The sequence below is a fragment of the Cetorhinus maximus genome, chromosome 21 (genome assembly GCF_964194155.1).
Source record: "Cetorhinus maximus chromosome 21, sCetMax3.hap1.1, whole genome shotgun sequence".
NCBI lineage: Eukaryota > Metazoa > Chordata > Chondrichthyes > Lamniformes > Cetorhinidae > Cetorhinus > Cetorhinus maximus.
The window spans coordinates 76,799,288-76,815,131 of NC_135899.1; the positions used below are offsets into that span (position 1 = coordinate 76,799,288).

A 15,844-nucleotide genomic window follows, 5' to 3' on the forward strand; every position below is an offset into this window, starting at 1 on the left:
TAATCTGGAGAACATCATATATAGATAAGTTTATTTATGCTCAATAATTTCAAACAACATACAGGCATGAAAATGAAGTAACTATCATAATGGAGCTTACAGGGTCATTTAAAATGGAGGTCTTGGGAATCATCTACAACCAAAAACCTCTTCTTCTTTCAGATACTGACTGACCTGCTGCCTAACTGCAGCATTTCCTGTCTTCATTTCAGACTTCCAGCATTCAGTTTATTTTGAGAACGATCTTCTGATGATTTAATATTTACTTGTTGTTTCCTTGCTCTACACCTGCCACCTATAATGCATTAAACTTCCACCAAGTGTTACTGAGGTTCTCAAACAGATCCACATATTTGTGGGGTCTTGGATTGACTGAGAATCCCAAGAGAACAGACAAGAGGGGGACGGGGGAGGGTGTGGAGGAGTTGCTACGTCAACCTTGTCCAGGGGACATGGAATGACGATCAAGCTGAGCTTTGTTTACTGAGTACAGCAACTGGGGCTTTGACCAGACCTAGACTAAAGCCACAGTGCAGTTACTGGCAGTTTCCCAATGGCAGAAAGGCACTGTGCCAGTGATAGTTTAGCACAGACAGTAAACAACAGAGTGGGAGGAACAATGTCCAGCAAGTAGGCAGGTAGTGGAGGGTTACACCTGAAATGGTGCCAGTACTCTCAGCAAGAGCCACAGAACCTAATCTCAATCAAGGAAGAGTAATGACATGTTGTGTGGTGCACATTTACTAGGCATGTTGCTGCACCTGTAGAGTTACGTTCCAGGTGAAGGAAGATACAGGTTCTCGCATGCATGTTCACTATATTGGACAGCTTTAGCAAAATTTCATGCAAGTCCCTTTAACAGGGATACTAATTAACTTAACTTTCAGAAATGTAAATTCTGAATTGAGGAGTAGTGTTAGAATTTAAATGGGGTGAGGAGTCTGTGATTAATAATCTATTTGAAAAGGATTCTTCAACCCAAAAAGTTTGAGGACCAATGACTTAAGGAAGCTATTTGTACAAGCACTTAGCCCATCACTGGAGTCTATCGCAATGTAACAATGCTCAAACTAAAAAGCTAATGGAATAGCAGACATATTGCGAAAGGTGGACTTAAAGCTTTGTTGACTGTTAATTCTCAAGTTGTTTTAAAAAAGTACAATGAATTATCATTCCATTGTATTATATACAAAAATAATATATAAAATGTACAAAACCATTAATTTTGCACCATATAAAAACATTTTTTTTGTTTTTTTTTCAAAACAGTTTTATGAACAAAATGAAATTTGTTGAACAAATTTACCGCCTTCCCCAGCTGTCTGTGATTTGGGGCCAGGACGATCCCAAGAATTCACAAGAGATGTTCCATGCCAAAGATTTGTCACACCGCAATGGCGACATCACTGCTGACCTGTGGGAGGGGACATGAAACAAAAACCATCACTTTGCTGATTCCCTTGCTTGCATTCTCTCAACCCCTTTTAGTGTTCTTCTGCAGAAGGCCCAAACCCTTGCAGGGGTTAGGGATGCAAACGCTGGCTGGAAATATTCAGGGAGGTTTCATCAGATCCTCACTCACCTGTACACTCACTTGCTACCACTTTCTTCAGGGGGCATGGTGGGGGAGGTGGGGGAGATGGGAAATGCTGACAAACCTGCCCAGCTCTGCCCACCATAGTTTTACAGTTTCTTTGGAACAATGGCCAGCTGTGATGTATTCCTACTGGCTTGGCTGCTAATGTCAAAGAGCCTCCCCATCAAACCGCAAAGCCCATTGTTGGCAGTGGTAGAGGTTCCCAGTGGTTTGTGAAAACACTAATGGACCGTTCCCCCATGCACCCTGCAGATTTTCCAGCTCGTAGATTGTCATGTGGCCAATTAACATGCCATTACAATCAAAAGCTATGTTGCAATGTGATCCCAGCATCTGTCACACAATGTTATCAATGTCGTAGAGCTGGAGGGCTTTTGCTACTTTTGTACAAGAGAGCTGCAAAATTCTTTGACAGGACCATTTGTCAACAATGACATAAAACACATCTGCAACTTCCAGATGTGAAACCAAGGCCAATAATGAATGGACTATAAAATTTGGGGTGGGGTAAAGATCAACCAGTCAATAATTTTAGCTAAACAATTGACAGGTGCAAAACGCATTTCAACAGGAGTTAGCGAAATGAACGTAGACCAGTTGTATGATGACCAAATAGCAAGAACTCTCCTATTAACCCAATGTTGTCCAATGTGCAACTAGGTGCATATACCAAGGGGGTCCCCTGGTCTGGCCTGAGTTTGCTGATGTCTGGCTGAGCAACAGCAGGAAGCCTTCTATTGGACTGAACAGCCCCATACTAAGGAGGGGGTCGGTGTTGCCTTCAGGGTTCACCCATGCTTAATAACCACCAAATCAATCGCTTTTACTGCCACAGATTGAACCAGGCGGTTCATAACCTCACAGAGTTTAGGGCTGGGGATGGTTACAGAAATAGGGAATATGAACACAAGCTTGGGAATTTTATAATTGAGGCTTTGCCAGGCCTGGGACTAATGTAGATCGGCGAGCAGGTGGGCAATAAGTGAACAGGATATAGTGTGAGAGTTAGTATGCAGGCAGTAGAGTTTTGGATGCACTCCAGTTTACAGAGGTGCAAAGTGGAAAGTTGGGCAGGAGATGTGGCCCACTAAATAGCCACCTGTCAAGTTACACCAATGATGATCTTGTTAATCCCACTCAACAAAATACCCTTGGTGGCTTCTTTCTAAAATGCCTGCCGTATGTGCTAAGGTGCACTTCAGTGAGAGTCAGCCCAAGTCTGGTCTGAGTAGAATGATCTTTTTCTTACCGTCAGTTTGATTTTCTTCTTCATCCTCATCCTCGGTCTCCACTTCTTCTATCTCCTCTTCAGCTGGAGAGAGAACATGTAAATATGTCACTCAACTTGCTGACTGGAGTAATTCCAGATTGGCATTTTGTATTATTTGCTTTGAACTATTGCTTTAAGATGGCTGATTGGCAGATTCTGGTAAATTCAGTGCAATTCTTGAATAGGAGGTTTGCACAGTAACCCTACAACATTTTCAACTTAAGTTTGATTGAAAATCAAGCCAGTTGGATACCACAAAGGCTATTGGTGAGTACACCTGATCTCAGTTGGGGATTCCATTGGGAGTGTGGGAGTGATTCTAATTGAAAAACTCTTTCAAAGATCCAACAAAGGTATGATGGACCAAACAGCCTTTTGTGCTGCATCATCCTATGATTCTATTAAAAAAAACTTGAATTTAGAGTCATAGAGGTCCAAAGCACAGAAAAAGGCCCTTTGGCCCATCAAGTCTGCGCCAGTCAAACAAGTACCTGACTATTCTAATCCCATTTTCCAGCACTAGGCCCATAGCCTAGTATGCCATGGCATTGCACGTACTACAACTTATCTAGTACCATATTATATCTCTCAGAAATGCCTCAACCGTTTACTTATTGTTCCTCTTGCAGATTGAGTAAGCACAGAATGACAGGCCAAATGGCCTCCTTCTGTACCATATCATTCTATGAGGTCCCAGGTTCATTCTTAGGTCTGTGCTGAATTAGCTACTCTCAACCAAGGTCCGCAGTAGAAATGTAAAAATTACTTTCAGTACCCCTAGGCTATGGAGGGAAGAAAATCAGACTTGGTTCCCAACTGCTGGTTGCTGTTTACTGGCAACTGGTGAAAGTTCCACCCCAAACACACACCAGAAGATGGCATGATTGGTTTTAGCCATCCAGTATACCCACATTCAAATCACCTGTCAACGTTCACTGTTTGATTATATTAAGGGTTATGGAACCAAGGCAGGTAGATGGAGTTACGGTACAGATCATCCATAGTCAAATTGAATGGTGGAACAGGCTAGAAGGGCTTAATGGCCTCCACCTGTTCCTATGTTCCTTCCAATGGATTTTATTGATACTGCATCCTTTTACTCACTCTGAATAGCACTCAATAATGGGGCACCTAGAGTCCCCAGGGGTGAAAGGTCAGTGTTCCTACCCACTCTCCTTGGCACAACATTTTTTTTTTGCCAATGCTAGTATCTACAATGATTGTACCTATTCCAAATGTTATGTTTTTCAGGGTTTCTTCTGCCATTTCCAAATCCACTGAAAATTGATCCATGTTCTCAAACCCGTCCTCATGTTTCAGCATGTGAGAAGTTCTGGAGGTATCAATGATCCTGGAATTTCAATTAAAGAAAATAATTTAGTTGTGTTTGGACACTAAGGAGTCAAGAAATAGGGATAGAGTGAGAAGGTAAAGCTGAGGTAGAAGATTAGCCATGATCTTATTGAATGTCAGAACAGACATGAAGGGCTGTATGGTCTCCTCCTGCTCCTCTTTTTTATGTTCTTAAGTGTTAAACCAACTTGCACAATTCCTTTCTCATTGTTGCTTTACATTTAGATGAAAGAACTAATTGGCAATTGGTCATCACTGACAAAAGAACCAGGGAGGGAAAATGAGGAGACATTTTCTCTGCAGTGAGTTGTTATGATCTGGTATACGCAGCCTTAAGGGATGGTGGAAGCAGATTCAATAGTGACTTTCAAAAGAAAATTGGAAAACTACTTTGAAAAAGGAAAAAGAATTTGCAGGGCTATAGGGAAAACAGAGTGAAAGTGGGACCAATTGGATAGCTCTTTCAAAGAGTAGGCTGCAGGCACGATGGACCAAATGGCCTCCTTCTGTTCTGCATCATTCTATGAATGTGCATTTAAGTACATATATATGCACAGGATGTCCAAAAAATAAATGATCAGATACTCTGTTTTTGGTGGTGTTGGTTAAAAAGAAAGAAAAACCTGCATTACTTTTCATGGCCACCAGGCATCTCAAAGTGCTTACAGTCAATGAAGTGCTTTTGAATGCAGTCACCGTTGCAACGTAGGAATAGTGGCATCCAATTTGTGCACAGCAAGCTCCCACAAACAGCAATGTGATAATGACCAGATAATCTGTTTCTGAGATGTTGTTTGAGGGATAAATATTGGCCAGGACAGCAGGGAGAACTCCCCTGCTCTTCTTTGCAATAGTGGCATGGGATCTTTTACCAACTGAGAGGGCTGGTAGGGTTTCAGTTTAACATCTCATCTGAAAGACGGCACCTTTGAAAGTGCAGCAGCCCCTCAGTACTACACTAGAATGTTGATTTTTGTGCTCAAGTTTCTGCAGTGGGACTTAACCTTGAGTCTTTGAGATGAGAGTGCTATCACCTGAGCAATGGCTGACACTCTTTCAGAGAGGAATCTTGGCCCGGACTCCACAAATGCCAAGGTGTACTTAGTAACTTAGATTATTCATGAATAATTATTGTTTACAGAAATTGCATGAGGTCAAAGGTTAAGCATTGACAGCTCAGCTGTTGAAACAGCGCAGATCTCTCTTTATACTGCTCCAACTGTGACGAACGCCCCACAAGTTTACAGTGGTGGTATTTTCATTGCTTACACCCTGAATGGGATGTCGAATTGGTGATCCATCTATTTGTTCATTCAGTAAGTTGTAAAAGATCTCAGGGCAATTACTGAAGAAGAGTTCTACCAGTCCCCGTTTAACCAACAAAAACGGTTAAATCTGGTCATTAATTGGTGTTTGTGGGATCTTGCTGTGCACACATTGGCTGCCACGTTTCCCTGTGTAACATAAATGACTGCCCTTCAAAAAAAGCACAATTGATTGGCTGTGAAGCGCTGGGGGACATACCAAAGATGTGAGAAGTGCTATATCAATGCAAGGTATTTTCGTTATCTATTGACTTTCGTTGGAAAGCAAATGCTGGTGTGGACAGGATTGGGTTCAGTTGTCACGACCTCCCTGGTAAATCAGTTATCTGATGTTCACTGTTTTGACTCACTGAACTTGGTATCAGAGGCCAACCAGCACCCATAAACCATGTCCCAGAGAGTATTCAGGAAAGGAGAGAGGGCAGCTTGGCACTGCCTAGTTAATCCAATTATTTATTACATTCAATCCTTTCACTTAGAAAATGGAAGGGACAATTGAGTTAAATGCGCTGGATAATTAACAAATTATTTTTTAAAACTAAGAAATATTGAGGTGCAAGTTTATTGACACTCAAATGATACTTACTTTTCCAGGAGTTTCTTTGCATTCTGTGGAAAGGAATAGAATATTGATCAGATATTTGAATATTTTATCATGTAAAGAACATCTTTCTCAACAAGCAATAAATCTAAAAGTGCATTTGGAACCAAATGCAGGGTAATATCAGCGTGTATGCACTGACTTGTGTTCACTCTCTCTCCTGTTGTATGGAAAACCGGATGACATTTATATGTTTAACTGGTTTATTGGAGAGGTAGTTAGCAGCATCAGCAGGACTGAGAAGATGGGATTATAAATATTAAGCACAGCCAGCTTCCCCAAGATCTTTAGTGAACGAACACAGTATAGTATTGAATTGTATCTGGAGGAGGAAAACAATCCGTATTAAATTGGTTGCTCTTGGTCTGGGCATTAGTTGTGGGCATTAGAAAGTACAGGACACAACTCACAACTATATCCCTATATGGAACTGTGCATTACTGGGTATAAATTTATAGCAGTAGATATATCCTGCGATGAGTAACTCACTTCCTGACTCCCCAAAGCCTGTCCACCATCTACAAGGCACAAGTCAGGAGTGTGATGGAATACTCCCTACTTGCCTGGATGAGTGCAGCTCCCACAACACTCAAGAAGCTTGACACCATCCAGGACAAAGCAGCCCACTTGATTGGCACCACATCCACAAACATCCCTCCACCGCTGATGCACAGTGGCTGTCGCTGGGTAAAAATCCTGAAAGTCCCTCCCTCACAGCACTGTGGGTGTACCTACACCGCATGGACTGCAGCGGTTCAAGAAGGCAGCTCACCACCACCTTCCTAAGGGCAACTAGGGATGGGCAGTAAATGCTGGCCCAGCCAGAAAAGCCCGCATCCCATGAGTGAATAAAAGCAAAAAAATTCAGGGAAGGAGTACAAGTACAAGTGTCTCTTACAATAAGGAAGACAGCAATTCCAGGCTCCTCCATGAATTGAATGGCATTTTCCACCAGCTTAGCGGAGGCCTCTAGATGCTCTTTGTCTTGCCTGATCAGATCCTTGATGTATGCTACTCTCTCCTCCTGTTCTTTGGTAATTGATTGCAGCATTGCATCTTTCCTTTGCTCCAGAATGGTGTATAACTTGTCAAACTGTTCCATGAGCATGTGTTTCTGGTGTCTGCTGTTCTCCTGAGGGAAAAGAGAAACCTTCACCATGTAGTAGAAAGTAGATATGCCGTCCAACAAATGTGACCAGTTCCTATTAGATATTAACACTGGCCTTATCTTTTACCTGAGGGACAGCTAACCCTGATTAGATTGTGTATGGATTGGGAATGCTTCATTGAATGCACTGATTAATCAGTTACTAATGAGAAAGCATAGAGTCAGGACTTTCACCAGAAGTGAGAATTTTTATGCAGAGGATTGCTACACCACAAGTGTCACTCAGTGACAAAGGCAGAAAGTCAGGTGACAACAAGCCTGCAGCCACCCCGCTTATTGTGAGCGACACTCGCGGAATGCTTCACCGTTACCCATTGTCAGATTATTGTCGTCTGTATTTTCTAACTTTTAGTCCTGTACCTAACCAAATCTGACACAGTATTTTTTTTCTTTTTGAATGAATTAATTGTCTCAGCATTGCTTGCTTTGGCTGGGATTTAGTTCACTCTCTTTTGTCTCCTTTTGAGGCATATTGCGTTTACACTCATTTAACAATATCATTCATTTAGCACCTTTAACGTAATAAAACACCCCAAGACATTTCATGGGAGCATTGACAGTAAAGCACAAAATCTAATGAGATATTTCATCAGGTGACCAAAAGTTTGGTCAAAGTGGGACGTTTTAAGAGCTGCTTTAAAGGCAGAGAGATTAAGGGAGGGAATTTCAGAGTTTCAGGTCTTATCCTGAGCTAAGAATCCGTTTAACTGTGTTATCATCTCAGCATTCTGAAGGAGTCATGAAAGAAAATTGGATTATACTTTGCACATTCCTGATCCCTGGGCCTTTTTTTAAACTGGTTTATTTTACATGAGCTATTTTAAAAGAGATGTAAGGAACTCTGCTCAATGTCACTGATGAGATTAGCTGTTGCCGCAGAAGTGAGGGAAGAATTCGGGTGCCTATTTAAGGAACCCACTGTTCAAAATTTGCTGTCAGTTATACCATACCTCGATGTTTTTGCATGTCTCTTCCAACTGGTCGACAATGACCTGGACCCTATCATTGCCAGCTACAAGCATGGCGATCCCATCAGTCAGCTCTGTCTGTGGAAATACAGCAGAAAAACATGCATGTTAGAAGGAGTGACTGTGGGAAAAAAAAACATCCAGTACTTAACAGGAAGCATAAGGTTTGAAATGGGAAATCACAATTCTATTCTGCAAGCTTTTCTACAATTATTAAAAGCTGATTATAAGGTCAGGGATGTTACATCTTAATACTACAATTAGGCCATTCACACCACATGTTAGTTGGTTTCAGCTCTGCATTGAAACAAACTGTATAGTGCAACACAAATTTGAAACCATCTTAGCTGAATTGAAGCATCTAGAAGTGGAACATTATAAAAATCTTAGGGGTTCCTTTTTAAGCTGTTACCACTAACAGACAGCTGGTCTTTTAAAGAGTATCACATTCATAGTAAAAGTGCACTTTGCTACATTGTATTTTTGATCTAGAACAGCATTTTGCACTGTACAGCATTACATCAACCCAGAACACTGAGTTATACTGCATCCTACCATGTTGTTTTAGAACAGAGAAGAGTTCTGTGCAGATATTCAAGATGTGATACTTTCAAAGGTAACTTACTTCAAGATCATGAATAAACAAACTCCATTTTCTTGAAATTTGGACATCTAGTCTAAGTTACTCATTACATAGATGACTTCGCCCCAGTACTGATAACAGGTCTGTAGCCTTCAACCAGGACATTAACTTGCATTTACAATCTCGTAAATTCCTTCTGATGAAACGCAGAGGTGAAGGGGGTGTCGAGGCACAATCAAACATATGAATCATTTATAAAACTTCACTCAATTGCTTCATGCCTTACATCAATTTGAAAACATTATGGGTAGTCTGTTATTCTAGGTCAATATGATACTGCGCAATATTTGTGTCATTCTGGATCAGGGTACTTCCAGAAGGCATAGGGCACTTTTCTAGAAAATGTGAATGTAGCCATTTCTTCTACTTCAAAGAAAGTTAATCATTAGTTGATTTATTCACCTGAAGATATGTTTAACAACAACTGTTTACAACTTGCCATGACTAATGGCTCAGTGGGCAGCATTCTGAGTTAGAAGGTTGTGGGGTTCAAATCCGACTTCAGGGACTTGAGCACCAAATCTAGCCTGACATTCTAGCGCAGTACTGAGGGAGTGTTACACTGGTGAGAAGTGCTGTCTTCCAGATGCAATATTAAACTGAAGTCCACCTGCGCTCTCAAAAGATCCCATGATGTTATTTTGACAAACAACAGGGTAGGTAGCCTCACCATCCTGGCCACTATTGATCCCCAGTCAATATCACCGAAAACAGATTATCTAGTCATTGTCACATTTCTGTTACAGAGAGCTTGCTATTCATAAATTGGCTGCCACGTTTCCTGCGATACAACAGTGACTACATTGCAAAAGTATCTCATTGGCTGTAAAGCACTTTGGGATGTTCTGAGATCATGAATGCTACCATAGTAATGCAAGTTTTTTTTGACCCAGTGATTTACAGCAGTTAAAGAATAGAAAAGCTAAAGCAAAGTTTCACCTTAGCAATAGAATAATGCCAGTCCCATACACAGTATAATGCCCCTTTGGTTATAGGATAATGTAAACTCAGTTACTGCACTACAACACTAAGTGATATGTTAGTATTTTGGAAATATTATGGCGTTTACATGTATTATTTTGACATTCGTGATGCATTCCTGAATTTAATCCTGGTAAATTTGGGTTGTTGATCAAGATGAGTTTATATGAGGTGGTCACGTTATAGGAAGTGAAATTGGCAGAAAATTCTGCCCTGTAGGAGCAATAAGCCAGCATGTTTATCACCGCTTTCCAAACTGAAGCTGACAATAAAGCAGCTCTCTAGTGGCTGGGTAGGTAAGTGCACTGCTTGCCTACAGGCCAGGAAGTCCCCAGATTCCACCCATGGCCTGTACTGAGCTGATTCAGCCACTTGAGGGCAGTACATTTCATCCGGCTGCCTTTGCGTTCAGAAGAGGGAAAGTCAGGACAGAGTTCCTGCTCCTAAAAACTTTCCATTGAGTCCAACTGGAAACCGGGTGTGGTTGGACAAGTTCAGGTGCTGATGTGGTGACCTTCAAGGTCAAAAAAGCTACCAACATTTGGTGCCAATCTCACACATGAAGCGTGTTAATTTGGGTGTGATACTAGATGGTATGTGCCACACATACCCCAGCTACGGACAGCACCTTCTGGAGGGCTATAAGTCATACAATTCAAGGAGACGTGAGCACGTTTTAAAAAGCACAATGCAGCTTCAATTTCTCTGAGTAAGCAGGCAGACAGGCTGAAATGTGGGACTCCATAGCTCAGAAGAATTCCCTCCTCCCACCAACCCAGGCCAGCTGTCGCACTGCGACACTCTGCACTAAAATTAGCCAGAACTTAAAGAGGGTTTATGCGAAAGTTATTTTAACTCCTTCTTGCCCAGGCATTTCTGAACTGCTTTACACTCGTTGATCACATTGAATTCACAGGACAGAAACAGATCTTAAAAACTCTATGCAGGTGTTTATACTCCACACAAGCTTCCTCTCACCCTTTACTTCATCTCTCACAACAACATTCCCTCTATTCCTTTCTCTCATGTGCTTAGAGTCATGCTGTAGCCATTATGGCACAAAAGGCCACTCGGCCCATCGAGTCCACGCTTCTATATTCTTTCTGTTATATGGAGATCAGCACTGTGCACAATACTCCTAAGTGCACTATAATCAAAGCTCTATGCAAGTTTTATATAATTTCTCTGCTTTTGAATTCCATTCCTCTAGAAATGAACCCCAGTGCTTTGCTTGTGCTTTTTAATAGCTTTGTTAACCTGCCTAGCTACCTTTAATGATTTTAAATGATTTTGCAATCCCCTTGCCTCCTCACAACCACACCCCCCCTCAACTCCCCCATTCCAAATCTTACCTTTTGCTGTTGAAATACATTCTGTAGAGGGGCCACCTCACAGTCCTTGTGAGCTCCAAAAACCTTGCACATTGAGCAGGTGGGAACTTGGCAAGAGAGGCAATAAATGTTGATCTTTTCATCCTCGTGCTCTTCACACATGGGCTGGTTACCTTTCTTCACAGGTTTGCTGGATATCAACAGAATAAATGTATTTTCATCAGTAGGGCACTATTTACAAAGAAGAACGGGAATGATGTGAATTACATAGGCTTTGCAGCACAGAAACAGGCTATTTGGCCAATCTGATGATTAGGTTCCACACAAGCCTTCTTCCATCCTCTTCATCTAACCCTGTCAGTATATCTTTCCCTTCCTTTCTCCCTCATGTGCTTATCTAGCTTCTCCTGAAATGTAATTAAACAGAAAACAGTGAAGACACACAGTGGACCTGTGGTCACCAATCAAAAGAGAAAATACAAGTGTCAAAACCCAAAACGTATTTTTGCTTTCAGATGTTGATGAACTGGTTTTGCCTTTCCAGCACTCGGGGTTATCTGCTTCCGTATCTACAGAGTGGTTGTGCCTGTCTTTTGACCATGTGAACTGACACCACCTTAAACACCATTCTGTCACCTGGGCACGATGAAGCCTGTGTCTGCATTGCACATTTGACACACCAAAACATCAGAGGAGAACAGATTAACCGGTAATGGCAGAACTGGAAACATGGTTGAAAAGAATACGTTTTTGAGGAGGTAATTGAAGGTGTGGGTGGAAGCGGTGAGTGGGGGGGCAGTAGGGTAAGATCAAGATGGCTGAAAACTCCTGCAGCAAGTGAGGAGTGCATGATGTGGAAAAGTGGGGTTGTGGTAGGGAGGGGGCAGTGGAGAGTTGAACAGCAGTCCAAGATTGCGGGGAAGCAGGCTTGGATATAAGGCTGGGGGATGTTGCAGAATTTGTTTTATTCATTCCCAGGATGTGGGCATTGCTGGCAAGATTGCCATTTATTGCCTGTCCCCTAGTTGGCCTTGAAAAGGCGGTGATGGCCCTTCATCATTAACCACTGCAATCTAGGCGATGAAGGTGCTCCTGCTGTTAGATGGGGAGTTGCTTGATTTTGATCCACCGATGATGAAGGACTTGTCCAAGTCAGGATGAAGTGTGACTCAGAGGGGAACTTACAGGTGATGGCATTCCCATGTGGCCGCTGCCCTTGTCCTTCTAGGTGGTGGAGTTGTTGGGATGCAAGGCCCATCCTCAACAGGGCCAACTCTTCCTTATCAATGGTGATGAAGGCATCCCATTGGATGGCATTTTGAAAACTGACATAATCCTTTGAAATTATTTATTCCTTCTGCTACTGAATCTCAGAGATGATCATTGTTCATAAAGTTAAATCTCTCAAGATTACAATTTTTAAAATGTTTGTTTTATATCAACTTATGATATTTGTATGTGGATAAATTATTAATTTCTAATCTAATGGCTAGCAGTAATAAATAAGGCCAGCATTTCTTAAAGGCAAAGCTCAGCAAACTTGCTTAGTTACTGGCCTACTATTTTTAAACACTTAGAAATAGCTGGGCTAAATAAAGTTTGTCATCGTTACCACTTGAAACCTTGCCCTGATGACCTTGTGGACATGGATGCAGTGGGAAGTGATAATAAATTAGCAAGTTGCCATGGAGTGAAAAACATTTCTGAAGATGTTGTTTGACCTGAAATATGCACAATGCAGGTCAATGTACTGCTTCTTTTCCACAAGTATATGAGAATGAAAAAAAGAAACTAATTTCATTTATATAGCATCTTATCCTACCCTCAGGTGTTCCCCCAGTGCTTGAGACCCAACTAGTTACTTTTGAAGAGTAGCTACCATTGTTCTGCAGACTAATTAATATATAGCATCCTCTATGCACACAAGAAATATGTCAGTTTGAAGGCACCATTTATGTATTAGCTGCAAAATTATCTTATTCTAATCTGTACTGAAAAGTATTATAAAATGGAGAAAGGCTTGAAGGTTCTTTTAATTTGTGATATCAGCATCTGAAACATATCAAAAATCTTACATCTACTTCACTACCTGTGAACTTCTTACATTCACATTTATAATGCCCACTATATTTTATAATACATATTTAAAGTAGTCGCACTGTAATTACACCCTCCTATCAGTGAAGGCACTATAACATCACCACAAATGGAAGAGGGTCATTATTTAGAACTTACAACACAGAAACAGGCCATTTAGCCCAACTGGTCTATGTTGATGTTCACGCCCCACATGAGACTTCTCCCATCCTACTTTATTCTCACCAGATCGACAGATCTCTCTATTCCTTTCTCCCTCGAGTTTCCTCTCAAAAGCACCTATGCTAATCACCTCAAACACTCCATGTGATGGCAAGGCCCAAATTCTAACCACTCACTCAGTAAAGAAATTTTTCCCGAATTCCTTACTGGATGTATTACAGTCTTAATCCAACTCCCTGGCCCTCACAACAGGCTTGATGCAGAAAGGGAAGGGATTATCCATGCTAACCTGATGCCTTCTTCCTTGTAGATATCAATGATGTTCTCCACTAGTAGGTTCCTCTGCAGTCCGTACACCCCGTGACGGTCCAGGATAACTTCATGTCGACAGGATGGGCACCTGAATCTGCCTCCAGAAATCATGCTACCTCGACCTTGCCAGTATGGATTAGCAGCCTAAAAAAGCGCACACAAATGTATGTATGTATACACAAAATATTTAGAAGAAGCGTACGCACCAGCACTGCACCAAAACTGGTTACGGTATTAAACCATATTCACTGTATTTTAAAAATAAACAACTTTAGAAGATGTCATACTATTTTTAAAGTTATAGCTTTGAAAAGTTTTTAGAGAAAATTATCCGGGAAAAAGTTTATTCAATTTTGTACTAAAAAGGTCACCCTATGCCTTAATGAGCTTGCCTACATTACTTCAGTAACTATACTTCAAAAATATACTTAATTGGCAATAAGGCTCCTGGGGACATCCTGAGGTCCTGAAAGGTGTTACAGAAATACAATTCTATCTCTCTTCCTACTATTCTGTCTGCCTTTCTTGAAAAGCAATAGTAGTGAGGTCACAAGGTCACTGGCTTAAAGACACTAACCTGGAACACATCATTGGCACATTTTCTGCACAAATTGTGTTGGCAAGGCAGGATCACAACTGGCTTTTCAAACATTTCGAGACAGATTGGGCAGATAAGTTGCTTCTCCAGTGTCTCCATCGTGCTGGATTCTCGAATTATAGTCGACTGGAAATCCATCTCCAAATATAGTTCACACCACTTCAAATCTGCTGAGTTGCTTTGCCTTTTCCTTCTCGTTCCTTTCAGCCGAATTCCTCGTTAGTATCCGATGCTCCACTTCAGAAGAGATTCAGTAGAGCTCAGGCGTTGTGATAAGATTACTCCTCGTTCCTTTTCTGTCTGTGCAAGGACAGCTCATGTCCTTTTTATAAACAGTTCCAGCGTCACATGATAGCTGGGGGGTTGGGGCAGTGGGGGATGGGGGACATAGCCCTCAACATAACTTTTCCCATATTAGAAACTTGCAATGTGAAACTGAGAACAAGCAGGACCCGGCGATGCAATCACATGTGATGCTCAGCAAAACAAATTTCAAAGAAAGAATAAATAAAAATAAACATTTTACATAACTAGAAACAGGTCAAGGTGAGTTGAGAACAAGTTGTCCAAGATGTGCATCAAAAACAATTTTGTGTCCATACTGCACCGAGGAAATTTTGAGAGCACATTTACAAAGGGTGAGGATAATCATGGACACTGAGCATGAAGGAGAAGAGCATCAGAATGTTAGGGCAGGGTTTTTTTCAGGAGACTTTTGAAGGCAGGAAGGGAAACAAAGTTTAAGGGGGCAGGGGACTCGCAGAGTATGGAGTATGGTGGTGAAAGAGTGGATTGAAAGGACCAGGAGCCAGGAGTGAAATGGAGAAGCAGACTGTCTATGGGGTTAGGTGTTTTCTTTGTTTCAACGCTACTGATTAGCATGTCCCGGATTGTTTTAAGTGTGGCCGATATTAAACAGAATATAAATGCCATCCACTTAATGATTGCAAAGATTCTGCAGCTCTTGCATTGCCTTGCCAATGACGCTGGCATCCCAAGAATTAATTTTTTTTTAATTGTAAACGTAAGCCCCAGAACTTCCTCCTCATTTGCGCCTGGAGACACCCAAAATCTGAGGGCAAGCCAATCACGTGGCTTAAAAGTTGGACATAAGTTATAAGCATGACAACAATTCACCCCAATTCTGCTCAATCTTTATACTCACCTATCAAACCCTCTGTCCAAACAAATTTCTACCTACAACACTGGCCACCCCCTGACCCTCAACCACGAATATCTTCCAATTGTAAATGTTCACTAGTCTGACCACATCGAGACCAGATTTTCAGGTGCAGCAGGAAAGAAAGGCAGTTTTTCTGTTCTTTTAATTGCAATTGTCCAAGCATTTTTTATTTATTTATTCACATTCTTTCCACTAAGCACCTCTGTTCCCAGGCAACATAAATGGAGGGATGTTGGTGGTACCTGATGGGACAGC

The 15,844-nt window shown here is 41.5% G+C and overlaps 1 protein-coding gene across 1 annotated transcript; it reads right to left on the reverse strand.

Annotated features, from left to right (window-relative positions):
• On the reverse strand, positions 1–14,704 carry LOC144696017 (E3 ubiquitin-protein ligase TRIM63-like). Its single transcript, XM_078567191.1, has 9 exons — positions 14,386–14,704; positions 13,786–13,952; positions 11,259–11,427; positions 8,265–8,360; positions 7,045–7,278; positions 6,132–6,154; positions 4,094–4,218; positions 2,847–2,909; positions 1–1,414 (listed from the first exon to the last, which is right to left on the reverse strand). Exons 1-9 carry the CDS (start codon positions 14,542–14,544, stop codon positions 1,404–1,406), a joined length of 1,047 nt encoding a protein of 348 aa, XP_078423317.1. The 5' UTR covers positions 14,545–14,704; the 3' UTR covers positions 1–1,403.
• Positions 14,705–15,844: the final 1,140 nt, after the last annotated feature.